Raw genomic sequence first — 16,512 nt, forward strand, 5'->3', positions numbered from 1 at the left:
CACCCTTACTGGGAAGATAAGCAATTCAATATAGGTGGTACATGTGTAGCTAAGCAAAACATTTCCATAACGGATATGTTGTAAAAGACTGACTATATTTCCCTCCCTCCTATCCCACCTCCCACTTGTTCTATTTTCTACTTTGATCCTGTCCCTTTTCAAAAGTGGGCACTTCCAACTTCCCTCCCCCCCAGGCTGCCCTTCCTTCCATCATTCCCCCTCTCATCCCCTTCCCCCCTACTCTCCTGTATGGTGAGATACCCTATTTAGTGTGTATCATTCCCTCCCTAAGCCAAATTCAATTATAATAAGGTAGACGCATTCCTTTTTGCCTTCCTTTTCTTCCCCTCCATTGTAACCATTTTCCCTTGTCTCTTCTATATGAGATAGTTTACCCCATTCTGTCTCTCCCCATCTTCTCTCGTTATATTCCTCTTTCACCTCTTAATTTAACCTTTTAAGTATCATCCCTTCCCATTAAATTGGCCCTGTGCCCTCTATCTATATATACCTGTATACATATATACACACATTCACATATGTATTCATACGCCCATATACCCTCCTATATAGACATATATATGTGTGTGAGTGTGTGTGTATGTGTGTGTGTGTATTTCTATTCCCTTCTTCTGTTCTCATACTGAGAAAAGTTTCATCAGTTACAATGATTATTTTCCATGTAGGAATGTTAATGGTTCAACTTTCATAAGTTCCTTATGGTTTCTTTTCCCTGTTTACCTTCTCATGCTTCTCTTGCTTCTTGTATCTCAATGTCAAATTTTCAATTCAACTCTGGTTTTTTTCAACAACAATGCTCGAAAGTCCTCTGTTCCACTGAATGACCATATTTTCCCCTGAAACATGGTACTCGGTTTTGCTGGGTAGATGATTCTTGGTTTTAATCCCACCTCCTTTGACCTAAAGAATATCATATTCCAAGCCCTTCGATCCCTCAGTGTAGAAGCTGCCAGATCCTATGTTATCCTGATTGTGTTTCCACAATATTCAAATTGTTTCTTCCTGGCTGCTTGTAGTATTTTCTCTTTGACCTGGGAATTTTGGAACCTAGCTATAATATTCCTAGGAGTTTTCTTTTTGGGATCTTTTTCAGGAGGTAACAGGTAGATTCTTTCAACCTCTATTTTTCCCTCTGGTTGTAAACATCAGGGCAATTTTCCTTGAGAGTTTCTTGAAGGATGATTTCCAGGTTCTTTCTTTGATCATGGCGTTCTGGTAGTCCAATAATGTTTAAATTATCTCTCCTGGATCTATTTTCCAGGTCAGTGGTTTTCCGAATGAGATATTTCACATTGCCTTCTATTTTATTGTTTGTTTGGATCTTTTTAATAGTATCTTGATTTCTCATCAATTCACTAGCTTCCATTTGCTCCAATCTAATTCTGAAGGAATGATTCTGTTCAGTGAGCTTTTGAGATTCTTTTTCCATCTGGCAAATTTGGCTTTTTTAAGGCATCCTTCTCCTCATTGCCTTTTTTGAGCCTCTTTTTCCATTTGAGTTAGTCAATTTTTTAAGGTGTTATTTTCTTCAGTCAGCTTGTTGACTCTCATTTCATAATTTTCTTGCATCATTCTCATTTCTCTTACCAATTTTTCCTCCACTTCTCTTATTTGGTTTTCAGAATCCTTCTTAAGGTCCTCTATGGCCTGTAACCATCTCATATTTTTCTTGGAAGCTTTTGGCACAGGAGTTCTGACTTCAGTGTCTTCCTCCTGTTCCATGCTTTGATCCTTTTTGTCCCCAAAATAGGAGTATAAGTTGTATTGCTCTGCTTGGTCTGCTTCCTTTGCCTGCTCATGTTGCCACTCAATTACTTGACTTTTGAGCTTTTTGCCACAGTAGGTCTCTGCTACCAGACAGGGGAGCTTCGTCCCAAATGCTGGTGTTTTCTCAGCTGCTGAAGGTATTAGTTGGGTGCCTTATCTGAAGCCTCCACATGTGCTGGGAAGCTGGTCACACACCCCAGAACCTCCACCCTAGACTGCAATCCAGCTCTCAGCAGGTTAAAGCAAAAGTGATTACCCCTCAGACTGGTTGCTTGGTCCCCCAACACTCTGCAGGGCAGGAGCTGAAGCTGCTACATGGTGGAGGCTGCACTGCCAAGGGCCTCAGCCACTTCTCCCTCTAGGGGATAAAGGCCAACAGCATTCCCAAACTACTGGGTCCCAAAGTCCACACTGCACTGACCTCTCACTTTGTCCTTAGCATCTATGGGTTGATAATTCTGTAAACCGCCACAGCTGCTGGTGATCTGAAATCCCTCCAGCCAGTGGCAGGTCAGGCCTGCTCTAAGGCTAAAACCTCAGTTTGAGTAGGGCTGGGCTCTGCTCCCAGAGAACAGCTCTGGCCCCTTCTTGCCATCTTGCTGGGCTGTTCTCAGCAGGAGGTTAGCTTCTCTGTGTCATTTTGTGGGTTCTGTAGCTCCAAAGTTTGTTCAAAGTCACCTTTTACATGAATTGGGGCAGGTGGAAGACATAGCTGTGAGGAAGTCCTATTTCTACTCTGCCATCTTGACTCCGCCCTACAAGTATTCTTTACCTTAAATCTTGTCCAGGGCTTCTCTCATTCATAGAATTGAAAGTGGGAAGAGGCTTTATGGGTTATCTAGTCTATTCTTATTTTAGAGATAAGCTAAATGAGGCCCAGAGATGTTCAGTGACTTTCCCAAAGTCATAAAAGTAGTAACAGGATTTAAACCTTGTCCTGTAACTCAAAAAGTTCAATTTTTAATACATGATCACCACATTTGGGATTGAGATAACAATAATAATAATAATTAACATTGGCATAATGCTTTAAATTTTGCAAAGTACTTTAGTATAACATTGCATTTGAATATCACAACTCTGAAACAGATGCTATTATCACCTGCATTGTCAATATGATGAAACAGAGGTTGAGAGACAGAAAGTGACTTGCCTAGAGTCCCATGGTTACTCTGTGTCAGAGGCAGGATTTGAATTGATCTTTCTGACTCTAAGTCTAGTATTCTTTCCAATATACCAGAGTGAGCAGATCCTGATCATATGCCTCTGGAAAAACTCCATTTTGTCCATTCCTTCATAGTCTTGAGGAGCCTTAATATCCTATCTATAAAATGAGGAGGTTGAATCAATCTGTTACTTTCCAAGTTTAACATGCCACAACTGTAATCCATGTGCTGCTGAAGTAAGCAGAATTAGGATTGAAATAAAGCTTCTAGTCTCATGGACATTCTCTGGACCTCAAGCAGCATCGCTTCCATATATTTCATTTGATAAATTCAGATTTGATCATTTAGGGGTGGGGGGCAGTGAACAGCTCCATTCGTTGACAGCATCACTACATCAAAAACTGACATTTCAGGACTCAGGTACCACAATGGATCTATGATTTATTATCAATAGATTTGTGATCAATATGGATATCCATCTCAAGATGCACATCACACGCCATCCATAGCTAGCAAATTCTGTGCAATCACTGCCTTTGTCCTTTCATAATTTCTCCTTCTGTCTTTTTAATGGACCATGGGTACCAAATGGACTATCCATCACCATGGATTTTTCACTATCTGACCTTCATTTATCCTTTACATGTACTGCATAATTTGCTCATCTCTACAAGGATATCCATTACAGTAACTTAATTTACTTTTCTTTAATGATTAAACATTGAAAAAAAAGTTTTATGAAGTTAGAATTCCATTGATAGGCTCCTCTTTATGGATATGCCTATGTTTAAAAAGCAAAACTAAAATGGTTTCTAGTTTTGTCTGAAGAAATAAAATCTTTCAAACGTGGCAAGCATGTAATTACAGTGTTATGCTTTGGGGGAGAAACAATGAAGAAATTAGTCAATAGGAAATTAAGTGGTCATTTTGAGCTTTCACACATCTGTCATTACCAAATTGCACTGAGAATATCCTGCATCTCCCAAAGCTTGCTTTCAATTCTCCTGTTAGAAAGAAATTAAGTATTTATTCATTATCTATCTTTAAAAATTAAGAGTGAACGAAGAAAGCTTCAATTTATTGTCAGATATACAAAATGACTTGCTCTTGAAGTAAGAGTCATATCAAAATGTATGTTGGATCCCTGTGGCTGTTAATAAGCATAGAAATATTCAAAGAAAATAGTCTTTGTGCGTCTCAATTAGTTATCCTCTTATATACATGGCTCCAGTATAATGTTGTTAAATTCAAGTGGAAACACGAGCTAATAAACCATACAAGGATCGCTATAGGCTGCATATTGACTTAGTTTCAACATGTAATATTATCTGTGGTTTGTCGTATTTTTGTTTATTTTGTTAAATATTTCCCAATTAAATTTTAATCTGGTTCAGGCTACACTCAATAATGTTGTGGGTCACATGTGGCCCACGATGCAGTATTTGACATCTCTGATATAATATAATAGCAGTTAACTTAATAATGTGGCAGTGTCTGAACAATTCTGTTAACTGAACCATAGACCTGGTGTGTGTATAAAATTCAGTCATAAATAGAATTGGATCCTTTCAGCTAGAGTATGGAATGGATTTCGAGAATATGGATTCAAAGCCATGATCTGTCTATTCTAGATATTAAAACATCACAAATCTATATTTGAATCTGTAGTTATGGGCCTCACAGCCAAAGTCATCTTTATAGTTTTCAGGGATATCATGTCTATATTCACTTTAGGGCATGAGCTTTTGAGATGAACTTTGATAAGCTGGAGAGAGACAAGTGGTGGGAAGCAAAGATGGTGAAGGCTCTACATGTGGAGATCATTTGGGGTAACTGGGGATGTTTAGAGAGAAAAGATGCGGGTAGCGAAGGAGTCAGCAGGGACAGGATAGCTGACTTAAAGCAATTAAGAGTTTACAATTAAAGGAGCAATCTGATTTATTTTATTTGGCTCCAGAGGATAGAATTAGAAATGATAAGTGGACACTGAAAAAACTAAAGTTGGGGCGGCCAGGTAGCACAGCAAGTAAGAGCACCGGCTCCAGTGTTGAGAAGACCTGGAGATCGAATCCCGGGCTTGGACACTTAGCATCCACCCAGAAACACCTGGCTGTGTAACCTTGAGCAAGTTACTTAACCCCAATTGCTTAGGGGTGGCCAGGTGGCTCAGCGAGTAAGAGCACCAGCTCCAGTGTTGGGACGACCTGGAGATCGAATCCCAGGCTCAGACACTCAGCACCACAACCAGAAATAACTGGCCGTGTAACCTTGAGCAAGTTACTTAACCCCGATTGCTTAAAAAAAAAAAAAATGAAAAAACTAAAGTTACACTTAATCTAAGGGGGGAAAAATTCCCAACAATTATGGTTAGCCAATGAAGGAATTAGCTGTCCCCTTACTGGAAGTGTTAGAACTAAGGCAAAATAACTACTTTTTTGTACGTATTATAGTGAAGTGTCTTGCTAATTTTCCCCCAACGTGTAAATGAGTGAATTAGACTAGATGATCTTTAAGGTCCTAAATCCAGTAACTGATAGGTTCATTTTTTTTTTTATTTAAGAAGAAACATTTTCCTCATAGGAGTTCTTTCTCTTTTCAACTGAAAAAGTGACTATTGATGTGAATATGTAGCATGATTGATATAAAGTAACTGAGAGTATTTAACATTTAACCAATTGTAGAATGATGTTGACATGATTAAATAGACATTTTATATATATATATATATATATATATATATATATATATATATATTGCTTATCTTTTATATAGGGTGAAGATGGTTTCCCTGGATTTAAAGGAGACATGGGTCTTAAAGGTGACAGAGTGAGTAAAAAATAAATTTTATTGTAGTGCATACAAGTGAAAATTATGATGTCATTAAATATACCAAGAAAATGGAAATGGAGACATTTTAGTTATTAGTACCTATGCTAACAATTTTTTTATATTTTGCAATTCTTATTTTTACTTTTTGTAGGAATCATTGGAAATCTATTTTCTTTAGGGTATTGTTTTTTAGTTAAAATGTTCCATATGTCATATGATAGCATTTACATTATAAAAGCATATTCAGGGATAAGTAGTTGCATATGTCTACCAAGTTTAGGTATTTGGGCATATCTGTTTGTTTTTTTTTAATGGGAACAAATGAGGAGTCCATTCCAAACAGTGCATTTCAGAGAAGCAATTACAGGACTTTGTGAGATTTCTTGGCATATATGTGAATCAAAGCAGCAGCATTTGACCTTCTTTTGCCTCGTGTGAGCTCCAAGAATCATACACTTAACTTTCTCTGGAAGGTAGTCGTCGTAGCCTAGACCGATAGTCTACTCTTTTGGTGAATGGGGTTCATCAAATTCAGAAATATGAGTTATTCTTCACCAATTTAAATTTTACAGTGTAAAAAGTAAAATTTCCTAACTTACACAAATAATTCCTAATTAATATAAATGCTAAACAGACTTTTTTTTTAAGTGGGGAGGGGTGTTGTTGCCTTTGTTTTGAAAAATGAAGTAAAGATTTATGTTCCAAGAAGAAGCCATTACTTTTGACTCCAGTCTGGAACTGAAACACAAGGCTTTTGACTGCTAGATGACATAGTAGATAGAGTGCTGGATTTGTAGTGAGGAATTCCTGAGCTGAAATCCTGCCCAAGGTACTTATTAACTGTATTACCCTGGGCAAGTCATTTAGACTTTGTCTGCCTCATTAGTAAAATGAGGTAGATGGATTCAATGGCCTCTAAGGTCCTTTCCAAATCTGCTGTCTAGCATATATCATATCAAAGCATTATATGCTATGACTTTCCTAGACCATTAAAACAAGGCACTGAATAGTCATACCATTATTTCCTCTTCATATCCGCAGCTTAGATTTAAAGATTAATTTAAACTGTAATGACAAATGGCAACTGCAGTTTTAGTAGAATCCTGACTATGTTCATTTGCATTTGTTTGTCTTGTTTAATACTCTCTGAATTTCCAACTCATTTTTTCAGTACCAAAGTATGTAATAAATATACAACTTTTTTTTGAGTAATCACTTAGTATAATACTTTATTGCATACTCATCCTTGTCTTTCTCTAGCTAATTGTTTTCTGATTTGTTATACTTTTGCCTTCTTGTTTTTTCAGGGAGAAGTTGGACAAATAGGCCCTAGAGGAGAAGATGGCCCTGAAGGTCCCAAAGGTAGAGCTGGTCCAACGGGGGACCCTGGTGGTCCTGGTCAAGCTGGGGAGAAGGTTAGTAAGCAATTACAAATTTTCAGTTAGAACAGTTGTCCAGACTTCCAAATTGCTTGTTGAAGGTAAATTAATAAATGTTACTTTAATTAATTTTTGATTTTACACATATGCAAGCAACTCCCCATGTCATTAAGTTAAATTAATCAAATTTGAAGGACAGCTATATAGAATTGATTGGTGAATCTAATTAATTATCTTTGTCTTTACTCTATATCTAAGTTGTCTCAATATCAAGGCCTGACCTTCTTATTTTATACTACAACCCTCTGAACCATATAGGATTTGTCAAGATTTCTCCATCATTTAAATTCATATACTAGGAGTTTAAGGTCAATTCAACAACCATTATTAAATACATAGTACATTATACCAGCTTTTAGGAATACACACATGGAAAAGAATAGTCCCTGTCCTCATGAAGTTTATTATCTAATGGGAGATGTGAAGGAGACATCCACAAGTTGGTATAATCTAAGATAAAATTTAGAGAGTCTCTAGAAGAAAAAAAGTATTATACTAACTAAACATGAGAAAGGGGAGGGAACTTTCCATTTGAAGGGATAAATGAAGACTTCACAGAGGAAGGACAGCTGAGTTGGACCTTTAGGGAATTGAATGATTTCAAGAGATGGATATTTGGAAACAATATATTCTTGGCAAGCAGGGACTGCCTACATAAATGTGCAAATAAAGCAGAAGGAAGGACCAAATCTTGGAACAATAATTCATTTTGGGTTGAATGTGGTGTATACAAATGAAGTAGAAGAGAATGTGGCCAGGAATAAAGGAATGAGAGTTCTAGGGTCACCTAGGAGAGGAAGTGTTGGGGAGGAAGGACATCTGAGGCCTTCCTGTGCCTCTCAAATCTCATATGAGGTGATGTCTAACTCTAGCTGTAGACTGGACATTATACATGTGGATTCTAAAGGAAAAAAAAATTCTTACAGTTTTATGGATATGAATGCATTCTGATTTATTTATAAAAGACAGTATAATATGTTAAGCATAATACAAAAGTTAATAGAAACCAAGACAATCATTATGTATTATAGGCATAAATATAAAGATTGGACTTGTGATTTCATTGATATAAGAAATTAATGTGGCAGCTCTCTCTACTAATGTGTGTTGGCACTTTCTCTTCAATTCATAGTCTTAGAGAGTTGCCGGGGGAAGTGAGAAACTAAGTGAGTTTCCTAGAATCACCCAACCTCTATGTGTCTGAAGTAGGACAATATAATCACGTCTTTTCACTCTGAGGATGGCTCTCTATCCTCTTTATAATATTGTCCAGAAATTATGCATAAAATAGGTATCCAGACAAGTAGATACAAGTTAGGAGATAATTTCTTAGACAGTGGAAAAACATATTTATGAAAAGTAGAATGTTTGTGTTCCTTGCTTTGTTGTTTCCTTTTGCACAATTTCTGAAATGAGAGAAGGCAAAAGGAAATGCCAAAGAGAAAAGTTCAAATTTAGAGATTAGGAGCTGAAAATAAATATGTATTTGATATAAAGGAAGAGTTTGTGAGCGAGCTGAAGGAGAATTCTTCCTGAAGAATGCCATGGTATGATAATATTAATTTTTTATATTTTTTTAATTTTATTTTTAATTTATGGAATAATAATATTTTTTTAAGAATCTCAAAGTGGTATCTGACAGTCAAATTGATCAGCAAACATTTATTAAGTGTTTCTTATGTGTGATACTATGATGAGCTCTGGGGATACCAAGAAAGCAAAAAAACTTGTTCTCTGCCCTCAAGAAGCTCACATTCTAATGGGGGAAAGGTCATACAAGCAATTCTCTAGGTACAAGGTATATTCAGACTAGATGGAAGTTAACCTTAGAGCGAAGTAGCTTTGCTTTCTATAGGCTCTTTCTATTCAATCTATCCTAAGAGATAAAAGGATATATTTTCAGATTGGGGGGTAGAGGGTAGAACAGCCTAGGAAGAGGAGAAGAAGCACCATCCTGTCCACACAGTTACCATAAATGCACTGCTAGATAAGCCACTTATTTCCAGTTTCTCACTGTGGCATGCTACTCCTGAATCTTTACAGAGCTCATAATTATCAGCTTGATGGAAGGGACAAGGTCAATGGAAAGGCCATGAAGTGAAAGACCCCTTGTGCATTCCCCCTTCCTCTCCTCATCCCGCCTATCTCCCCACTCTGCCAAGACACTGCCGTTTCTGGTAGACTACTGCTATTGGATAAACTTCATCTCCACTTAGTCCCATTTTTCACCCTGCCAAAGGTCTAATATGGGGAATCACAGCATCACTGATTTGAAACCACCCCTGGATTCCTTCCACTTTACTATTCATCAACATTCTTCTCTTTCCTTAAGTGCCAGCACTTGAAAGGGGAAATTTTATACCATTTTTCTTTGCAGGATTTCCCAAATTCTGTGTGATTGCTTTGACCTAAATCTGCTCTTAAGCTATCTTGCAGCAGAGCTCCAGTAAAAACGCATAAGAGAATCAATTCCTCTAATGCAGCAATTAACATAGAACACAAATGTCTTTGTGATCGTAATTAGGGAGTTTCATTAACCTTGAAATCAATAGCATAAAACAAATGATGATAACTTAATGTATCCAAGGGGACATCATTAAAAGTATGTTTCTCACTGCTTGTTGGCTTCCCTTCGCTCCCTCCCCCTACACTGCTTACCTGTGCAGTATTGATACTGAATCAGACAACGTTACGGTTCTGTCTATGATAACAAGGTTATGATTGGTGTCTTCTGAGCTCCTCCTCTTTTTAGATAAATTAGTCATCTCCATGCATGAGGTTCTGGCCACTCTTGAGGTCACTTTTATAGGGAAAAAAAAGTGATCTTGCCTTACTTTGTTCTTTATGAAATTATTTTCAGCTAATTATTCATTTGAACAATGGTAATATACATTGAACAGTGTTAATGTGTTCAAATATCAGATATAGGGAATTTGTGCAGATATGAAGTGATGGGCTCTCTTTATGAAACAAATATTATTTAAGGAAGATTAGACCCATTTAAAAAGAAATTCTCTCTCTTAAATGAAAGGAAACTTCAGAGCAAGGAACATATACAAGCTTGTACCTTTTATAAATGTGATTTTCTACTGTTAAAGAAATTAACTCCATCTGACTTGTGTCCATTTGTGACTGTATGATCTATGTTCAGGTGGTGATTTCTCACTTTTAGAAGCAGCATGCCATAGTGAATAGAGTCCTGGGGTGTAGGGTCGAAAAGGCCTGAATTCAAATTCTACTCATGACAGTTACTATATTGTATGTTTAGAAGCAGCTTGGTTATGCAGTGGATAGAGTTCTGGGCATACAGTCAGGAAGAATTGAGTTCACATTCACCCTCACACACTTAACAGTTACATCACCCTGTACAATTCACTTAACCTCTGTCTACCTCAGTTTCATCATCTGTAAAATGGTGATAATAACAGTACCTACCTTGTAGGAGTTTTTTTAGGATAAGTTGAGATGACATTTGTAAAACTTTACATAAAGTGAGGACAGCTTGGTGGCACAGTGGATAGAATTTAGGACCTGGAGTTAGGAAGACCTGAGTTTAAATTCAGCCTAAAGCAATAGCAATGTGACCCTGGCAAGTCTTTCAATCCTGTTTATCTGTTTCCTCATTTGTAAAATGAGTTGAAGAAGGAAATGGCAAACTACTGTAATATCTATGCATCTATGCCAAGAGAATCCCAGATGAGGTCATGAAGAGTTGGACATGACTAAAACAACTTAACAACAACATGAATAGTAACCCATATTATGTAAACCTGAGCAAGGATATATTAGTTTTAAATTAATACAGGAGATTATTAGACTGTTAGAAACATACCTTCTTGTAACAAGTTTGCCTTTAAGCATTATACACTGAATTCTAAGACCCTGGAATTTAATGAGTCTACTTTAAAAATTTTGGGCGCCTTAAGATTTATGTGGGGGCGGCTAGGTGGTACAGTGAGCAAAGGGCTGACCCCAGAGTCAGGAGGACCCGAGTTCGGTTCCGGCCTCAGACACTTACCCCCCCCCACACACACACACACACTCACAAAACTAGCTGTGTAACCTTGGGCAAGTTACTTAACCCCAATTGCCCTCCAAAAGGCAAAAAAAAAAAGATTTATGTTATTTTCTTTCAGACAGCTTAAGTATCATTTCATGTACGGGTGTTGTATAGATTAAGTTCAACAAAAATTCATTGAGAACCTACTCTATGCAAGGTACTGTGTTGTGTTCTTGAAATACGAAGATAAAAAAATATATAGCCCCTTTCCTCAAATATGTACCCAAGAAATCTTGTCTTCTCTTTGTACCTCAAGTAACTCCCTAGACAGACTGAGTAGCACAGTGATAAGAATGCTGTGCCTCGAGTCAGGAAGACTTGAGTTCAAATTTAGCTTTAAAAATTTAGTAGCTATATCACCCTGGGCAAATCACTTAACTTCTGTCTCAGTTTCCTCAAATGTAAAATAAGGATAATAACAGTACCTGCCTTCCAGGGTTGTTTTGAGGATCAAACAACATAAGATTTACAAAGTATTTAGCATGGTACCTGACACAAAGGAGATGTTTAACAAATGCTTTTTGCCTTCCTTCTCTTGTCCTTTTTTAAAAAACTATATCAAAGACAGTTATAATCTGCATTTATGAAGGGCATTGCCAAATAGATGCTTCATGTACTGATTTTTAATTTCTCATTATTGAGATACATACATACGTACATATATTTATACATTCTCACATATGTGAATATGTATGACTAGAATAAGAGCTTACATTTTGTTTTAGAGGTCTAAAATTAAGGAGTTATCTATCTGTCTGAACTTATAGTACAATGGGAGAGGCAGTGCAGTGGAGTAGAGAGATCGCTTTAATGCCAAGAAGACCAAAATTCAGGTCCCCCTTATGACACACGGTGACTGTGTGACCCTGGGCTGCAGAGAGTTCTGTAAGAAAAGAGTTCTTAGCCCTTTATTTGTATCATAAACCACTCCTCCCCACCCCACCCCACAGCAGTCTGATGAAGACTGTGCACTTTCTTAGAATAGTGTTTTAAATTAATATAATGAACTACACAGCATTAAAAGGGGAAACAATTATAGTGAAATATAGTTTTCAAAATATTGAAAAAGCCCCACAGTTTAGGACAATAGATTGTAGTTGATGCCAACTTACATTGGACAAGAAACTTGCTTGCTTGTGTGCTTCATATCCTAATGAAATTGCAGGTCTACTCCCTATCTCTTTGTTGTCTTTCAGTCATTTTTCACTTCTGTTCAACTCTTCTTGCCCCCATTTGGGGTTTTCTTGGCAAAGATACTAGAATGGTTTGCCATTTCCTTCTCTAGCACATTATACAGATGAGGAACTGAGGCAGAAAGGATTAATTGACTTCCCCAGGGTTACGCAGCTAGTTAAGAGTCTGAGACTAGTTTTGAACTCAGGTCCTCCTGACTCTGGAAGTCTATGTACTGAGTTACCTAATCCCTATTTCTTTCTGCTTTATAATGATGATAACAATAGCTCAGATACATTATATTTTATATGTGTGTATACATATATATATGCACATTGTATACCTTATTGGGTAAGTACTATTATTATCCTAATTCTACAGATAAGGAAACTGAGACACAGAGAAGTCATGTAATGTGCATAGGATCAAACAGCTAATTTCTGAGATGGGATGTGATCTCTGATTTTCCTGACTAATACCAGGATTCCACGTTCACTATACTATATATTGTCATCATATAGTCAGATGACCTATTATGGGCATTCTACTGTAGAAAGATGCTATATTTTCAATTTTTTTTTCTTTTTGTGTTCTTTAATTTCCACTAAAGTCTTCCTCTTTGGCTTCATGTATGGAGATGACACTGGATTTAACCAAACTCTGGAAGATTCTGTGAATTAGATAAGCCTAGAGTATACGGACCCAACAATGGATCTAGGTCTGTTAACCAAGAACCAAAGTAATTAAGTTCCCATAGGCCCTAGGAAACTCATCATTAAAGGATGATTTGTTGTTGTTTTGTTGTTCATTCACAGAAACATAGGAAAGTGGTCTAATAAGACATAGAGGAAATATAATCTACATTAGTGTAGGGAACATCTACACAAAAGAAGTACTGACTAACTACTTGAAGGACTGAAATACACCTTGAATAAACTTTTTACTCAGTGCCACTGATGTAATTGAATAATAGGAAAAAGTTCAAAAGGCAGTTCAGAATGTTGAAAAATAGCTATTTTAAACTTTAATTGCCTTGTAGAATCTCTTCATGAATGGACATTCCAAAAACTTCAAGATCTCTTGCCAGCTATTCAGCCAGTGAGAAATCAAAGGACATTTTATGAAAAGAAAGTTAGGACTGTTGGCCTTAAAGCCATTTATTTTGGTGAAACTAGGGGAACTAAATGGTAACACAAGATAAATTTGTAGCTGTAAAGTAACTCATCCTAAGACTTTGAAGTAAAAAAAAAATCATTTACCCTGCTTTGGTCTCTGTATGTTTACATCTATGCTTTCAGAAATTATGGAAATTCTTCTGTTGTTAAAGGTCTTATTAAAAAAATGACAGTTGGAAATGTAAGAGTATTTTCTCTATTTCTGAAACTTGCAGCAATTTGAAAAGGAATAAACGTAAGTTAATTATGAAGAAGGGGTTTTCAGACCTTAATATTTTGATTCACCTTGCAAGTTACTAAGATCTGTTTAAATCATATTCTATTGTGATCTGTATAACTGGAAAAGTTACTCTCCCACTCTGAGACTCATCTGTTAAAATTGGAAGTTGAACTACATGATTGTTAAGATATGTTTTCCATTTTAAAAAATCTATAGAACTCTCATGAAAGCAAAATATTTAGGGAAACATATTAAGTTAAAGTGACAAACTCAAAATCATTAATAAAAGTTATACAATAATTAGCCTTCTCTTTAATGTCAACATATATGTATGTATACAAAATATTTCAAAACCTAATTCTTCATTTCATATTTTATGAATCAACAGAATGCCATTCTTTTTGATTGATTCTTTTTTTGCATAGAATAATCATCTAAATTAATAGGTATAAATTGTGTCAAAATCTATGGATATTCAAAATTTATAAAAACCTAAGCATTTAAATATTAATTTAGTGTTGACTAAAAGCTTACTTTCCAATTATATTAACTACATAGAATTCAATTATTAGTAAAACATCATCCTTCCCTCCTGGATTCTTTGACTTTTTTTCCCCCTCTGCACTTAAATAATATTCAAATTTTGCTGTGGTTATTGGTAAACATGTCATTTCTCCTTTGTTAAATTCACAATGTTCTAACTTTTCATCTTTATATCCCCAGAACCAGGTCTGGTGCCTAGATATAGTAGGCACTAAATAAATGTATCAAAATGAATTTATACAATTGAATACAATATAGAACTCATACATACATAGAAGTAGCCTGAAATAATTCACATATGTCTTGAGATTTCAAAATTTCTACAAAAGGAACCCATTTCCCTGGATATGAAAATTGGGCTACAATCTTTAAAAGCAATGCTGTTTCTCAAATAGAAGAATATATTTAGTTTTCCTCTATGAGATTAATGCTATCATATGTTTATATTATATAGCAATAAGTTTGCTGCCCCCACCACTACCACTACCAAGCATATCAAGTGAATCATACCCAAGTGAAAATTTATACAGGATTCCTTAATCTTGAGAAATGTGGATTATATCACTTCTCAAGTGCTTGCTGAACTTAACATGAAAAAAATTGCCTTTGTGTGTATGTGCATACATGCACACACATACAGATATATATATGTATGTGTGTATAAATTTATATATAATAAATATAACTGTATACAAATTGCAATCACACTTATAATTTTCATTCATTATATCCAATTAATTTTATTCCCTCACTGTCTTATTACTTCGATTAGATCCTTTAGCATGTTAACATAAATAAGAATAAATTATTAATCGATTCAGGAGAAGCATGTATTTTGAAATACTCTTGCCACAAAACAAAACAAAAAATGTATTGATTAAGTTATTTATTTTATTATTGCTCTATATAGAAGAGATTGAAATTAGTCCCTCCATATTGAAAAAAATGATAAGTTTAAGTAAAAAGGAATTGTTACCCTTTGTTAAACATTTCAAATGTATGATATCCTGAGGTGTTCAAGAAGGCCCAAGTTGAATAATATGTTTGAGTATGTTTGTAAGGAGTATTTTATATTGTTCAGAATAACTTGAAGAAGCTAACCCAGAACGAGGATCAGAAATCTCAGCTAGCATTATCTGAGCATAACCTCCTGACAAGAATCTGAGGGCTATGGAAACAGATAAAAAATGTTTTTAAAATCATATTTTTATAGAAAGATTACAAAATGTTTTTCTCATAACTCTGAGGTCACTAGAGCGATATTATTACTCTTACATTACAGAGAGGGAAACTAAGTCTCTCCTATTGGAAAAAAGTAAATGTCCAAACTGGGATTCAAACTCAAATGTTCTGACTTGAAGCCTCCAGTATCTTTTTTTTAAACTATACTACAAATCAATCAATAGAATTTTATTAATTATGTACTAGGTACCAAACACTATACTATGTACTGTCTATGCAAAGAAAAAAGTGAAATAATCCTTAGTCTCAAGAGGTCTATGTCTTGTCAGGGGTATGGTATATGTACCTATGTAGACATATAAAATAGATAAAAAATAGATACAGTGTGGTAGAAGAGAAGGGAGGGATAAGAAAGGCCTCCATTTCTAATTCTTTAGATAATCAGAGTGTATTAGATCAGGGACCTTATAGTTCATCTCATCTGATTCCTTAATTTTAAAACTGAGGAAACAGAGGCTCGTAAGAAAATCGATGGAGGACAGAAAGAGATATTAAAGACCAGCAAATCCAATTCCCTGATTTTATAGATCATGAATGGAGGCCATAAGAGATTAAGTGACTTTGCCAGGATCACACAAGTATTAAGTGGCTGACCCAGGATTTGATTTGTAAAGGGCATTCCCGGTTATCTTGGGTTACTGCTTATCCAATGCACATTGAGACAACTAGAGATTACCCCATACTGGTGTCAGGCAAATCTTCTGGCTCTACTTTTGATTATGAGATTATCATTGAGCTGATAGATGGATAGCATAACCGGGTAGTTGACAAAGGTTGTTGTTTCAAGACTTTTGGAAAGCAGGATAGATAGATAGATAGATAGATAGATAGATAGATAGATAGATAGATAGATAGATAGATAGATAGATAGATAGAT

At 35.8% G+C, this 16,512-nt stretch overlaps 1 protein-coding gene across 1 annotated transcript in view; it reads left to right on the forward strand.

Annotated features, from left to right (window-relative positions):
• The window catches only part of COL11A1 (collagen type XI alpha 1 chain), a 301,954-nt gene that overhangs the window by 151,857 nt on the left and 133,585 nt on the right, over nucleotides 1-16,512 (forward strand). The window contains exons 29-30 of the mRNA XM_069090512.1: nucleotides 5,727-5,780; nucleotides 7,091-7,198. Of these exons, the coding sequence (XP_068946613.1) occupies nucleotides 5,727-5,780; nucleotides 7,091-7,198 (162 nt within the window). The remainder of the gene's footprint in view (nucleotides 1-5,726; nucleotides 5,781-7,090; nucleotides 7,199-16,512) is intronic.

The sequence above is a fragment of the Petaurus breviceps genome, unplaced genomic scaffold, assembly GCF_028583685.1.
Source record: "Petaurus breviceps papuanus isolate PSGF00001 unplaced genomic scaffold, PetGlider_PUasm1.0 186, whole genome shotgun sequence".
NCBI classification, from domain to species: domain Eukaryota; kingdom Metazoa; phylum Chordata; class Mammalia; order Diprotodontia; family Petauridae; genus Petaurus; species Petaurus breviceps.